The sequence below is a fragment of the Alligator sinensis genome, unplaced genomic scaffold (assembly GCF_000455745.1).
Source record: "Alligator sinensis unplaced genomic scaffold, ASM45574v1 scaffold100_1, whole genome shotgun sequence".
NCBI lineage: Eukaryota > Metazoa > Chordata > Crocodylia > Alligatoridae > Alligator > Alligator sinensis.
Genome location: NW_005842193.1, coordinates 1847534 through 1862433, shown reverse-complemented (window position 1 = coordinate 1862433; position 14900 = coordinate 1847534). Strand labels below are relative to the sequence as shown.

Genomic DNA, 14900 nt, shown 5'->3' with positions numbered 1-14900 from the left:
AGGGAAATGATGTGTGGATGAAATTTATTGAAAGAAGAAACATTAAATATACACAGAGATTTCATTCCTTGTAGAGCCTGAGATAGTATTTTGAAAAAAACAAGGTTGGATCCTGCTTTCATTGAAATTTGTCTCATGGATTTCAGTGGGAGCAGGATGGAGCCTTTTATTTTACCACAGTACTGAGATGTCTAGGGATTATTTATACGTTTCGTGTTAATGGTGGTGCCAGTGACACCCTCTCAGGCCGTGCCAGCCCAGTCAATTCACTGTGCTCCAGAGAGCAGTGTCCTTAAACATATTGCACTGCTGCAAGAGGGCGGCTTCCTAAACCAGAAAGGTAGCCCCATCCATGAGGTGGGGTGGGCAGGAAAATTAGCCTTGTCACCCAGCAATGCTGATTAGCTTCCTGGATTAAGCAATAATCCACACAGAGCAGCACTACACACTTAAAGTCACCACCCTGCAACATGGTTTGTTTACTTGGGAGACGTGGTCTCAGCCACCTCAGTGCTGTACCCTTTGACAAAAATAATTGACAGACAAATCCTTGTTTCTTTATTCTAGGAAACTAGTGCTTTATCTTTGGATGACAAGTATCATGGAGCTATAGCCATACTGCCTTTTTTACAGCTGGTATCAATACTGTACCAGCTCCTGGAAGAGGAGCAGCACCTGTGTATCAAGCATCTATCTCCTTCTGACCCCACCTACTCTAGAAACTTGTGCAATGAACCCACTGGTTCCAAACTCGCTCTCCTGGCAGAGTAGCATTATTTCGAAGCTACTGGGTTAGTCAGACAAGCTAGTAGCAATACATTTAAATAACACCAAACCTGTTTTATCTAACAGCTGCCATTCAGTTAGTATAACGTAGTCCTCATAATACTAAGAGTGATGTGACATGAAACACTTATCTTGAATATAGCTGCACTGGAAGGAATTGCATGTTGCACAGTGGAATTCTAAAACCACATCTTCAAGTCGAAGTGTCACTTTTAAATTGATTTTAAAATTCCTAATTTAATTTTCTTTTAGCAGTGCTGTCTAATTTTAATGACTGTGCATAAACCATTTCTGTGAGATATCTGAATGTATCAGCTGAATGTACACACGAGAATCTAAGTTTATTTTTTGTTAGCTGAATTTGCTGATGGCAACTGATTTCTAGTTTTTCTGTTCAAAATACATTCAGTGATGGCCAGCATGGCAGCACTCCTACCTACACCAGTAGCTTGAGTTGTTTTTGTTTACAGCTACACTTTGGAAAAATATAATCTCCATATACAGAACTTAGGACCCTGGTGTAAAATATAATAATGCTGCATTATACTTGAATATGTTAAGACATTCATGCCAATAAGTCTTACGAAATCTGTAGGCTGACATGGATTGATCATTTTAGGTGATCTTGATGCTTCGTGTCAAGGGTTTGTACTGTACTGACCCCTTTCTGTTTTATTCAAAACACCTTCGGTCCATTTTGCACGTCAGGATTACATAGTTTTTCTTTCAGTTGTGAGAGAAAGAAAGGAACAGCATCCAAAGTTGACCTCAAAGTTGCTCCAAAGATCAGGCTGCTAGCAAAGCAAAAGTGGAAAGGCCTGATCTGTAATCCCTTGGTTTAGTTCAGTAGGGAGAAAATTACTGTGGGCTTTGCATACTCTGAGAAATGAACATTAGGTCCATCAGGACATTCTCTAATTTATCTCAACAATAACCTCCTTGAGCATTAAAATAAATAAAAACATTCATATGGGCAAAATTCTCACTTACTTCCACATCTGTGAATTCAAGTGTTTTTCCACCATGGAGTTTAGTGCGAATCGAAAATGGTCCCATCTTCTATCAAATACATAGTAGCCTCTTCCCATTAAACGACTGCCAAATGAACAAAACTGAAAGAGACATCGCAATTTTATTTACAGCTAATAAATCAAGTCATAATCGCCAGAGCAAATAATACACACACCCACACGCACACCCACACCTATACTTGCTCAACACATACATATTAAAAAAAAAGAAAGGCTTTTGACAAAGGAAAACATCACAAGTAACTTTCTTGCATTATATATGAAACACATGCCTAACATTTCAGCTTGTTATGAGGCATATTCCATATATCCACTAACAACTTCGCTAAGGATGCTGACAGGGTATCTTTACATCACCTGCTCTGAAGACCTTTTCAGGGTATCATTCAAAGTTTTCCATGTTTCTTGGATGCACGCTTTATTTTTGGTCATCGTTCCTGACTCTTAATTGGAGCAGGGAGATGCATCAGCTCTTTGCAGCACACAACTCTTGTACATCAGCATCGGAAAACAATGGAATCACTGCTGTAGGCCAGGGGTGTTGGATCTGGCCCATGGGCTGAATCCACCCTGTTGGAGCTGTATCACCTGTCTTGCAGTGTTGCCTGCCACATGCAGCAGGTGCTGGCCTAGCCTCAGGTGCTGCATGCCATATGCAGAACCTGTCTGCCACAGTGACACACTGCATGGGACACTTGCTGCATGTGGCACCAGTACAGGGCAAGGCCTATATGTTGAATCTGGACTGGATCAGGTGCAAAGTCTGTGCTAGATCTAATACGGAGGACTGATCTGCTGGTACCACAAGCAGCATGCGTCCCAAACTGGCACCATGCATTGTATGCTGCACATGCGGCTGGGGCCAGTGAACACTACACATGGCGTGTGGGGCTGGAGCTGGGGTGCATGCTGTAGGCAGCACACACTGCTGACCTATGGCGCATGCTGTATTCACTGCCTACACTGGACCAGCCCTGTGAACTGGATTCAGCCCATGGGGTCATTCTGTGGACCCAATGTGGCCCACATATGAGCCCCATGCTCCTCATCTGGCCCCTGGGGCCAAATGAGTTTGGTACCCCTGCTCTAGACTCCTGATGCACTTCTCTCTCACTCAGCCTAGCCCTTATTCTTGCTCCTAATGCAGTGCCAGCATTGCAGGAACACTTCACACTATACTTCTGTGTTTTATAAACACACTGCAAAACTGGACCAACACCTTGCAAATTAAGATCCACCTGTAACTCTCCGACTTTGCCTGTGCAGCTTCTGTGCATCTTACCAATGGCAAACCTACAACAAACAAAGTACTGTTTGGTACTCATTGCTAAAGAGAAGGGGAAAAAGTGGCAGAGAAAAACTAGATTATATTGTCTCTCAGGGCATAGTAAATCTTGTGATTCCATGTGTCACGGTGGTTGTAACAGACAAAGATCAATGATCGGTTTTCTCTTTAAACAAAAACGAAGTTTATTTTACTTGAAGTAATGCATTCTCTTTATTACTCTCCTGAATAAGGATGACTACGGCTATCTCTGAAACAAGCATGGTCATGTTTACAGTATTAGCTGTACTCTTCTCTTTCTACTCTGAGTGAATTCCCCTCAGCTGTTAAATCTTTTGCATTTACATATGCTAGGGAGGAATTCTGCATTTCCCCTGGTCCTACACTGTATCCTGTGTATCACTTGTGCTTATCTAGCACAATGGTTTGAAGCTGGGCACTTCTTGACTCTTCCTTTCCACAGTGTGTGATCAGACAACCCTCTTAAAATCAAAGCACTGCTCGCTTCGGCAGTAAACAGCTTTTACAGAAAAAAAGTAAGCAACAAATTTATACTGGCTCTCTTATCTAAAAGACTTATAATTCCCCAATGGTACGAGAGAAAAGCCTAACTTCCTCACATAGCCTTGGCTGGTCCCTGTAGCACACTAGTTTCCTAGAATAATTGCTGCTTGTTTCTTGGAAGAGGTTGTCTCTTAAATCTTGCCACTGTTCTTTAGAGTTTGTGGGCCATGACTCTTCTACTTAAAACCATTCCTGTAAGGCTCAGCAGAAGCTTGAACCAGGATCCTCAGTGAACAGCTCTGACATTCTCCCTTAACTGCAAGTATTTGCTGGGACTAGATGGCTGACACATCCATTCTCAGGTTGAACTACCCAATACAGTAAGTAAAAGCCACCTCAGACACACCCCTCAGTAACACAGGCAGCCGGTTAAAATGGTACAAATGATACAAGCTATTTGCCAAATCCTATCAATTTCTATATCAGGGTGCCCAAACCTTGAGCCCTAGGCCAGGTCCAGCCCCCAGCAGCTGGTGGCTGCTCCCGATGCCAGATTTCCTAACCTGTGGGGAGCACCACAGGCCAGATAGCATGGCTCTGTGCACTAGATCAGGCATGCAGGGTGGCATGGGGCTTGATCCTAGTGTGCTAGGAGTTACGTGGGGTCCAGTTACAGTGCATGGGGCCTGGTTTCGGTGCACAGGGCCAGGCAAGGGCAGTGCAGGGTGCCACAGTCTGATTTTGGCATGTGCAGCCAGATACTAGTATGCAGGGCTGGGCAGAGGCGGTGCTGGGCCCAAGCCAGGGGTGTAGTTTGGGTGGAGGCAGTGCAGGGCCTGATCTGGTCTGCAGACTGTCCGTGCAGGGCCAAAAGGTTGAGCACCACTGTTCTATATGAAAGACATTGCTTAAAATGAATTAAGCATGCCTTGCTACTTGATTCTGGAACATTACACACACCACACACAGACTGTCTCCCTGTTAGCACCTAATTAAGGCTAGTTACACTAATTCCTCACAGAAGTAATTAATCAGTCAAACAAGCAGCTGCTTGCACTTTTCGCCTTAGCTTTTGGAGCCAGGACAGAAAGCAGCACCTAGGGGAGGGAGAGGATGCTTATAAATGCAAGCTGACAGCAGTCAGAGCTGTGGGAAGAGCAGCAGCTGGGTGAGAGCCTGGGGGTTGAAAATTAGCCCTGTGAGCTGCCGGTTAGACAACCCTGATGTAAACATCCCAAAAGCCAAGTCAGTCAGTTAGTATTCATACTGTATTACTGAGCAGCTCCTACACTGGGGAGGCGGCTGCTATTCAGTTACACAGTGCATTGCCTTTCCAGTGACTGAATGTACCACTTCCATTGCTCCCCAAACACCTGGCAGCTCTTGAAAGAAAAGCTGAGAAACCAGTTCAACATGGGGCTCCCACAAGGCACTGCCAAGATAGCTAGACAAACTGGGTAGAGGTATATTGTATACAGCTATGCAGCTCAGTGGAGATATGTGGTTTTTCACCTGGGCACAAGCTATGCTAACATGGCTATCTTGCCTGTTCCAGAACTGACACACACAGGTCTAGCTTGGATATTTCTGCAGATATACATTGCAGACCCCAGTAAATGTTAGTTACATTTGTTGTACATTAACTGAGTAATACATGACAAACTAACTTGCCAGATGTTAACTATATATACCCTTGGATAAAAACGTTGGATCAGCCACAAAGAAGTTGATCTTTGAACAGAAACTTCTTTGTGTTGCAGAAGTATCCTGTGATAATTTTAACATGTGGCCTATTAGTATGTTATGATTTGTTTCCTGATGCTCACATATAACACAACACTTGTAATGCTTGCCATGGGGCCACAGATGCCCAGTGTTTAGCAGTTCCTTTGTTGTGCAGTTAGTTCTCTCTGCAGCAGAAGTTTTCCTGTAGCTGTTTTCTGTGCTGCTTTGTGAGACAAACAAGATCGTTCTAAATGAAATGTGACAAACAATCTACTCTACCTGAATTTCTCAATAATGCCCATTGATAGAATATTCAAATGCCAGTGCCCAGACAACACATGATACTTATTGTTAATGCTTTCTTATGTAAGCTCAAATATAATGATGGTGAGAAGACGCTGTGACAGGATTAATATTTTCAAAAGGTAGGGATCCCACCTTAAGAGTAACTTCATTTTATAGTGTCTCTGGATTTGGAGCACCTACAACAGCTGGCGAGTCACGTCTTCAAGGCCAGTTGATCAACCACAGACATAGATATTTTCCCTGTGTCAACTTCAAGAAAAGTGTAGAGAGCAAAACCAACCGCTGTACATCACCTTCGTGGATCTAACCAAAGCATTTGACATAGTCAGCAGAGTAGGCCTATTTGCAGTCCCTAGAAACGATAGGATGCCCACCAGTCCTGTTAAGTCTTATACATTCTTTCCACGACAACATGAAAGCAACTGTTCAGTTTGACGGGTCCACTTCGGACAGCTTTGAGATGAAAAGCGGAGTGAAGCAAGGATGCATTCTTACCCCTACACTTTCTGGAATGTTTTTCTTGGTACTCCTAAACTGCATGTTTAAAGACACAGAAAGTGGACTGCACCCTCACACAAGAAGGTAAAGACTAAAGTGAGAAAGGTGCTTATCAGGGAGCTTCTATTTACTGATGCTGCTGCCCTTATAGCCCACAATGAAGACCTACTACAAGAACTCATGGATTGCCTTTCAAAAGCTTGTCAGGCATTTGCTCTCACTATCAGCATAAAGTAAACAGTTGTGCTAGGAGAGGGAGTTCCACAAGATCCATCAATCACCCTTAATGAGAACCAGCTAGAAGTAGTCCAAAAGTTCAGCTATCTAGGCTCCACAGTGACCACCAACCGCTCACTGGATGAAGAACTTAATGTTCACATTGGAAAGGTTGCCACCACCTTCAGCAGACTAACTAAAAAAGCATGGGACAGTTCAAAGCTTACCATCAAGACCAAAATGCTAGCGTACAAAGCTTGTGTACTCATCACTCTCGTATGGTGGGGAAACATGGACAACTTATGCATATGAAGAGAAAGATTAAACAGCTTCCACCCGTGCTGTTTATGCCGCATACTCAACATCAAATGGCAAGATAAAGTTACCAATGCAGGGGTTCTTCAAAGGGCAAATCTACCAATGTGACAGTCCTAGTCAGATAGAGACAACTGCACTGACGAGGCCATCTGAGTAGATTAGAAGACGGACGTATACCCAAGGACATGCTATACGGGGAACTATCAGAGGGAACAAGAACAACAGGATGCCCCAAGCTTCATTATAAAGACACATGCAAGAGAGATATGAAGCCATTTGGAATTGATCCTGGCTAATGGAAAACCTTGGCAAGTGATTGGCGCCATCGTCTCCACCATGGCATTAAAGTCCATGAAAGGAATTGGCTCAAATCATCTGTGTCATAGACTGCAATATCCACTGTCTCGCACAGATGAAAGGAAGCCACTGACTGGATTTGGAGGCCATCCCAAATTAATAAAAGAAGAGAAATCACATCGTAGTATATATTTTGTTTTCACAATAACAATTTTTTTTACATGAGGTTTTTTTCTATTTTAAAATAATTTTAGCTTTACTTCACTTTTCAGTGGTCTTCAAATAGCTTGTGTAATTTGTCTGACAAATGGCCATCTACAATGTTGCATTAGTAACACATGGTAGGATGGAACAAACAAGCACTGGTTGTTTCCAGATGTGAAAAGTAAAGGAGGATAAATTCTAATAGACTATTCTTTAAAAAATTGGGAAAATTAACTCATAAATGGAGCTATATTTAAATTTAATTTGAAATTATTGTAAGCATATGCTAATTTTTGTGAAATTTAAGCACTGATTCTTGGAGTAGTAACACAGGTATAAACTCTAATATCCCCCTATGGGAGTAATACACACTTAAGGCTACCACTAATTACACTGTTCCAATATATCTAATTACACTGTTCCAATATATCTATACGGCACAATATGCAAACACATTCTCTTAATTGTGCACACTACATAGAAAATATATTGATGGAGACATCTCATTTCCTTGGCTTGAAGTGTATAAAAGCTCAGGAGTTCAAGAGTTCTTCAATTACTGCTTACATTGTATTACATAAATAAACACACTTCAGATCCGGTGCTATAAGGCTGCACTTACTGATAACAGTAAAACTTAAAACCAACATGGGAGCAGCCAGACTAGCACATTTGGACAAAGTGATTTCGTAGCAGCTGGGCTAAGCTGTGCTCAGGAGAGGACACTCCATTTTAAATGAATGAGACAATGAGTTCACAACATAAGTACTCTTGTACAAACTGTGCTTCTGAAGTGTTATTGCTTCAAGGTGGGTTACAAATCCTCAAGAACATAAAGAGTTCAATCACTTGGTACCATTTTTGTTGCCATACAATTTTCAAGGACATTTTGAAGCTTTCAGTTAACCTTCTAATTAAGACATGAAAGACTGGTTGTCTTCCCATGGCAGTTTTACACCAGCATAACTATTCACTTAAACAGAATTGCTCCTGATTTCTACTAGTGTCACAAAGGGAAATCTGGCTCTAAAATTCTGATTTCGACAGCTGATCCTTTCTTGTGCCCATAATCCTGTAATATTTTAATGTCATATACACTAACCTGTCTGCTTTCTTCCTACCAATCTTTGTCTTTTGTCACATCAGGCAACTTTATCTTACTTAGGCTGCATATTTTTGGACACCGGGCCCTTCTTATACGTCTGTAGAATGTCAAACACATGTATGGCATTGTGTACAGGCAACCCCTGCTTAATGCTGTTTTGCCTAGTGCTTCACTAGAACTCTCATTTTAAGTTGATACCTGATTTCACTTAGCACTCAGCGAGTTTCATTATAATGCTCGTGGTCATTATCTTGGGTCATTAAAAACACTTGTGGTCGCCATCTTGGGTCGTCAAATACTTTTGGTTTCACTTAACGCTTAGTTTTTCAGGAACCAATTAAGAATGCTAAGTGGGGGTTGCCTGTATATGACAATGATAAGTAGCAATGCCAAAGAGAGAGAGACATACCCCAAGAGGTCTGGGATGGTGGCTGGAAAAGTGACAGTCTAACTTCTCAGATTCTTCAGCACCATCCACTTCTCCTTCATCACTGGACAATCTACTAGCGATGTCTCCTCCCCCAGAAGGCAGTGGCAGGTCTGCTGCATACCCACTATGGTTTGAAGAACTGTTGCTATTTATGCTGTTTGCAGATGATGGTCTAAGAGGAGAAAAAAATATTTATACCGTTAATGTTTTGAAAAAATGTGACAAAGCTCAGGTGACGAGCACAACTGTCTAAGCTTCAAAGCAAGTGGCAAAAAAATTGTCAGAATCCAAACAATAACAAAACCTGTTATTCCTGTGTGGAGGAAGTAAATATAATTAAAAATTAATATCACTTTCACAATCCCTCTTGCCAATGTTATACAGTAATAAAAGTGGGAATCCATCAACTTTGTGTTGGATTGTACAACTTTGTGTAACATTGTGTTACACTTGAGGGTCATAAAGATGAGTTTAAGTATTATTATATTTTGTTTTTGCACTGAAGTCAGAGCCATGGAGGGTAAGCAGTGCCTGCTGGGGGTGGGGGGAGGGGACAAGTGGCACCTGAACCTGGGTCAGGAGGATGTGGTGGTGCTCAGGCAGTGGTAGGGAGGCCGGTGGCAGGGAGGAAGCAGACATGATGTGGGTTGTTGGCAAGGAAGAAGCAGAGGTAGCAGGGGGGGCAAGTAGCTGGGGGGAGCTGCAGGGGCACAGGTGCAGGCAAGGGAGAGCAAGAAACTCCACCAGGCCTAGGGTCAGGGAGGACCAAGTTAGGGAACTTCTGGAGGGGCTGGACATGTTCAAATCGGCAGGTCCAGATGGTCTCCATCCCAGGGTGTTGAGGAAATTGGCAGGAGTTATCGCAGGGCCCCTGGCACGGCTTTACGAGCACTCGTGGTGCTCTGGCCAGGTGCTGGACGACTGGAAGAGGGCCAATGTGGTCCCCATCTTTAAAAAAGGGAAGAGGGAGGGACCCGGGTGACTATAGGCCTGTTAGTCTTACTTCAATTCTGGGGAAGCTCTTTGAGAAGATTATCAAGGAACACATCTGTGATGGGCCAGCAGCAGGGATGATGCTCAAGGGCAACTAGCATGGTTTCATTAGGGGCATGTCCTGTCAGACCAACCTGATTGCCTTCTACGATCAGGTCACAAAATCATTGGACACAGGTGTCGTGGTGGACATAATCTTTCTGGACTTCAGGAAGGCCTTTGACACTGTCTCCCACCCCATCCTCATTAAAAAGCTAGGCAACTGTGGCATTGATGCCTACACAGTCAGATGGATTGCAAATTGGCTGAGGGGTCGTACTCAGAGAGTGGTGGTGGACGGGTCATATTCGACCTGGAGGGATGTGGGCAGTGGAGTCCCCCAGGGCTCAGTCCTTGGGCCCGCACTGTTCAATTTCTTTATTAGCAACTTGGATGATGGGGTGAAAAGCAACCTGTTCAAATTTGCAGACGACACCAAGATTTGAGGTGAGGTGGGCACACCAGAAGGGAAGGACAGATTACAGCAGGACCTGGACAGGTTACAGGGGTGGGCAAATGAAAATAGGATGAGATTCAATACTGACAAGTGCAGGGTGCTGCACTTAGGTAGCAGGAACCAGCAGCATACCTACAGGCTGGGGAACTCCCTTCTTGAAAGCACGGTGGCAGAAAGAGATCTTGGAGTCATTATTGACTCCAAGATGAACACGGGCTGACAATGCGAGGACACGGTCAGTAGGGTTAACCGTACCTTGTCCTGCATCCACAGATGCATCACAAGTAGGGACAAGGAGGTGATCCTCCCCCTCTATGTGACACTGGTCAGGCCGCAGTTGGAGTACTGCGTCCAGTTCTGGGCACTGCACTTCAGAAGGGATGTGGACAGCATTGAGAGGGTCCAAAGAAGGGCCACTCACATGATCTGGGGACAGCAGCACAGACTCTATAAGGAGAGGCTACGGGACCTTGACCTGTTCAGCCTTCGCAAGAGAAGGCTGAGGGGGGACCTGGTGGCCATCTATAAACTTACTAGGGGGACCAGCGGGGATTGTGAGAGACCTTGTTCCCCTGAGTGCCTCCCGGAGTAACAAGGAATAACGGCCATAAGTTGTTAGAGGGTAGGTTTAGACTGGACATCCAAAAGCACTACTTCACAGTCAGGGCGGCTAGGATCTGGAACCAACTTCCAAGGGAAGTGGTGCTGGCTCCTACCTTGGGGGTCTTTAAGAGGAGGCTTGACGTTTACCTAGCTGGGGTCATTTGAGCCCAGTTTTCTCTCCTGCCCAGGGCAAGGGGCCGGACTAGAAGATCTACAAGGTCCCTTCCGACCCTACATCTATGAATCTATGAGTAAAGGGGGGAAGGAACCACAGGGTGCAGGCATGGGGCACTGGCAGGAAGTGAGGCAAGTCATGGGGGGTAGGCACTGTGTGGGGCGGGTGTTACACAGGCATCGGGAGGGGGGGGAGCATGTGGGGGCAAGGGGGAAGGGGGACAGCAGCAGGGTGCAAGAGGTAGGGGTCAAGCACTTGACTCCCCTGCTGCCTGCCCCCCCCCACTGCCTATCCCCCTACAGTGTTGGTAGTGGTGTGAGGGGCATGAATTTAAGGAAGACCCTCTAATAGATTCTATACATGGAAAATTATAACAAATTGATACATTTTCCACTCATAGAATCTAATTACCGGGGTGGTCATCTTAAATTCAAAGCTGTCTTGGAGTCAGTAAGTTTCCCTTGCTGAAGCTTAAGGCCACTGCTCCTAGTTCTGCCCCCTACAGTCATGGAGATAAGCCCATCTCCATCTTCCCTGTAATCGCCCTTCAGGTATTTGAAGACCGTGATCAAATGCCCCCTCAGTCTCTTCGTCTCCTAAAAAACTCTTAGTTTATTCAGTTATTCCTTATATAAGTCTTGCCTCCCAGACCCCTAATCATTTTTGTTGTTCTTTGCTGGATTCTTTCCAATACTTTTTGAAGTGTTGGGCCCAAAACTGGACACAGTACTCCAAGTGAGGCCTTACCAATGCTGAATCAAGTGGAAGAATCACTTCCTTTGATCTGCAAGTGACATTCATGTTAATACAACCTAGTATGCTGTTGGCTTTTTTGCAACAAAAGCACGCTGTTGGCTCACATTCAGCGTATGATCACTCTAACCCTCAGGTCCTTCTCTGCAGTACTGCAGCCTAGCCAGTCATTCCCCAGTCCTTCTTTGTGCATGTGATTATTCTGTCCCAAGTGCAGGACTTTGCATTTGGCCTTGTTGATTCTCATCTGACTGCAGACCATTTATCCAGTCTATCCAAGTCATGCTGAATCTTAGCCCTGCCCTCCAGAACATCTGCAGCTCCACCCAACTTGGTGTCATCTGCAAAGCTGCGAAGTGTGCACTCAATCCCATCATCCCAATCATTAATGATACAAGCTGAACTGTACCAGACCCATGATGGACCCCTGGAGAACCCCACTTGATCTCCTCCCAACTAGACACTGGTTATTTCTAGGTACCAAGAGAAAAAACCCTTATATTAATATTTAATTAGGGAATAATTCAGAAAAGGATAAAGCAAATCCTACTTCAGATGTGTATAAGGCACAGGAACATTTGCTACAGCAGCTTCAGGATTTAGTTTACACATGTCTGAGAACTGCTCACCTAGGAAGTAAAGAATTGGGTGGTTTAGATTTTGCAGGAGACGTTACTTTTGTTTCTTGTCCAGAGGTCACTGAAGATCCTGACAGAGAATCTTGTGCTGGTGTGGGTTGGCTCTGATGGCTTTCCCTTATAGACTGTGGATGCTCCTTGTCTTTTGCACCTTCTTTTTCCCTGGATCGAGCTTTATGTTCAGCTAGAAGGATGTCAAACTGTTTTTTACGGCCTGGAACCGCTCGCCGATGGTTAAGTGAGTGAGTCTAAAAATAGGGTGGTTAAAAAGGGTGGTTTGTGTGTGCATAAAATTATTTGTGAATTCTTTAAATTTCTGACATACAACTCTAAGAGGTAAAAATCTACATAAAAAAACTTTAGACACAGCCAAGGCAAATTAAAAGCTATTATTCCACCTTTGGTAAGTTAAATAGTTATTTTCAGAAATGTTTGCTTTGAGCTAAAAATACTTTTAGAAACAAATTTCACAATGGAAACTATTTATTTACCTTTTCCAAAACAGAAAATAATACTTGAGTAATACTATTATTATTAAAATGTAGAATTTAGTCATTACAGCTCTTAATCTACAAATAATAATTTGATTTGATTTATATCCAAAAATGTCTATAAGTGGATATTTTTAAGCATACAGATGAAATGCTTTTAAAGGTGAGTGATTTTGCACAAGGTTTCTTCCTTTCTGTTCACCTCTACAGACAAGCAGTAGTATATGTCTATGTCTTTATTAAATGTCTCATCTTGTTTCTGTTTTTATGAGACTTACTTTATCAAGTGGGAACCTTTAAAGTTATTAAATAAGAAAATTACTTTCATCTTAAATCAAAGTGAAGTAGGCATCAGTGCTATTATACACATGAACAAAAAGTATCATTTACAAACAATATTCTTTACTATTTGTATACAACATTCTAATACCTTTTACATAAGTGGCATGAAAAACCTGTGTCAAAAATATCACTGTAATAATGCAGATGCCCTGATTCACCAAAGAAACAGAATATGATTACTGTATAAAGAATTACCTGTGGCGAGTGTCTGAATACCATACCCACTGTCTGTAAGACAGGAGTGTCCTGAGTACACTCATATTACTGTAGTGCCATTTAAACTACAACATAGCATCTGCTATTTTATCTTCTAAGAAAAATACCTTGCAGGTGAGTGATCTTGTGCAAGGTTTCTTTGATTCAGGATCCAGTACTCCACAGTGCTTATTTGGGTCAAATTCTCTTTCTGTTTGAGGGAATGAAAAGAAAACAAAGTCTCAAAATACATGTTAATACATGTGAATGAAGATTGCTTCCTCACTATATTCAGCTTTGCAGAGGCTCCAATAAGCTTTGCCTGACAGTATTATTTATGTGGCTCAGTGCCAGCACATTGTAACATGTACCACATGCACAGCTATGCAATTCGGCTTCTCTCCTGTCCTTGGACATGGTTCCCACCATTAAGAGCAGAATTTCACAGAATTCACAAAACCTGCTCTTATGCTGGGAAACAATACACTTGGAAAACAGTCTTTTGGGGGCAGCAGTTAAGGCTGCTCTATTTAGAGGCTTGGACCAGAGAGTTGAGTTTTGTATAGTGATCTGAGTCAGATTGGGGTGCCGCTCTTAACAGATCTGTGGACTGAATTTTAGAAGTGTTATCCAATTTTCCACTGGAAACTGAAAGCTACAGCAGCTCTGATCTTCTGAAAAAATCATGCATTGGTGTCTCAAGTCGCACACAAAAGTACAAGCTATGCTTGAAAATTTTGATATAAATGAATCACCAGGTATAAAACAAGGATCTAATAATTATTTTCACCCTATTTCACAGACATATTAAACTTAATTGTGTGCAGTGCATTTCAAAGAAGATTTGCATGAGTTCTAATTATTAGAAGCAGTAGTAACCACCTATTGAGAAAGGTTAGTGTATTTCATGCTGAATGCATTCAATTTACATATTTTATCATCAATTACAATTTTATTTGTGCACTTTTTTTAGATTACCCATAACTTACATGTAAAATGGTTTTTCAGTTTTATGTTGCAGAATGGATGCTTTAGTTTACTTCTGTGTAATCTTTTCATATTCTTTTGTGCCCCCTTAAGATAATAATGAATAAGTAAGACAACTATTTAATAATTTATTTGGGCTTATATTTGTGAAAGAATGGCGTAGTCTTCAGAATACAATTAATTAATACTTCACACCTATTCAGAACCTTTCATTTGAGAATCTAAAATTTTTACAAACTATAAAAAATTCCCTGCTGAGAGGCCTGCATTTTTATCCCCATTTTACAGATGGGGAAACTGAAGCACACAATGACCTTAAGAGACCTGCTCAAGCCAAAGAGTGAGTAAGTGGCAGAGCTAGGAGAAGCAGCATGACTTCTGATGCCCAGGGCTCTGTATTAAACAACATCTGCTTCCTGCATGTCCTAGGTGATTGGTGGTTCTCAGTATCGTTACAAGGAATTGTTAAAAGATTTAAAAAAATAAACACTAGATAGGATAAAACACTACTGAACCCATGGA

The 14900-nt window shown here is 42.6% G+C and overlaps 1 protein-coding gene across 8 annotated transcripts in view; it reads right to left on the bottom strand.

Annotated features, from left to right (window-relative positions):
* ATXN7L1 (ataxin 7 like 1) overlaps nucleotides 1-14900 on the bottom strand; it is a 195278-nt gene that overhangs the window by 16144 nt on the left and 164234 nt on the right. For all 8 annotated transcript variants that reach the window (XM_006026445.3, XM_006026449.3, XM_025207392.1 and 5 more), the window contains 4 exons: nucleotides 13520-13602; nucleotides 12355-12611; nucleotides 8685-8877; nucleotides 1777-1898 (listed from right to left, as the gene is read on the bottom strand). In XM_006026445.3, coding sequence (XP_006026507.1) covers nucleotides 1777-1898; nucleotides 8685-8877; nucleotides 12355-12611; nucleotides 13520-13602 — 655 coding nt within the window. The remainder of the gene's footprint in view (nucleotides 1-1776; nucleotides 1899-8684; nucleotides 8878-12354; nucleotides 12612-13519; nucleotides 13603-14900) is intronic.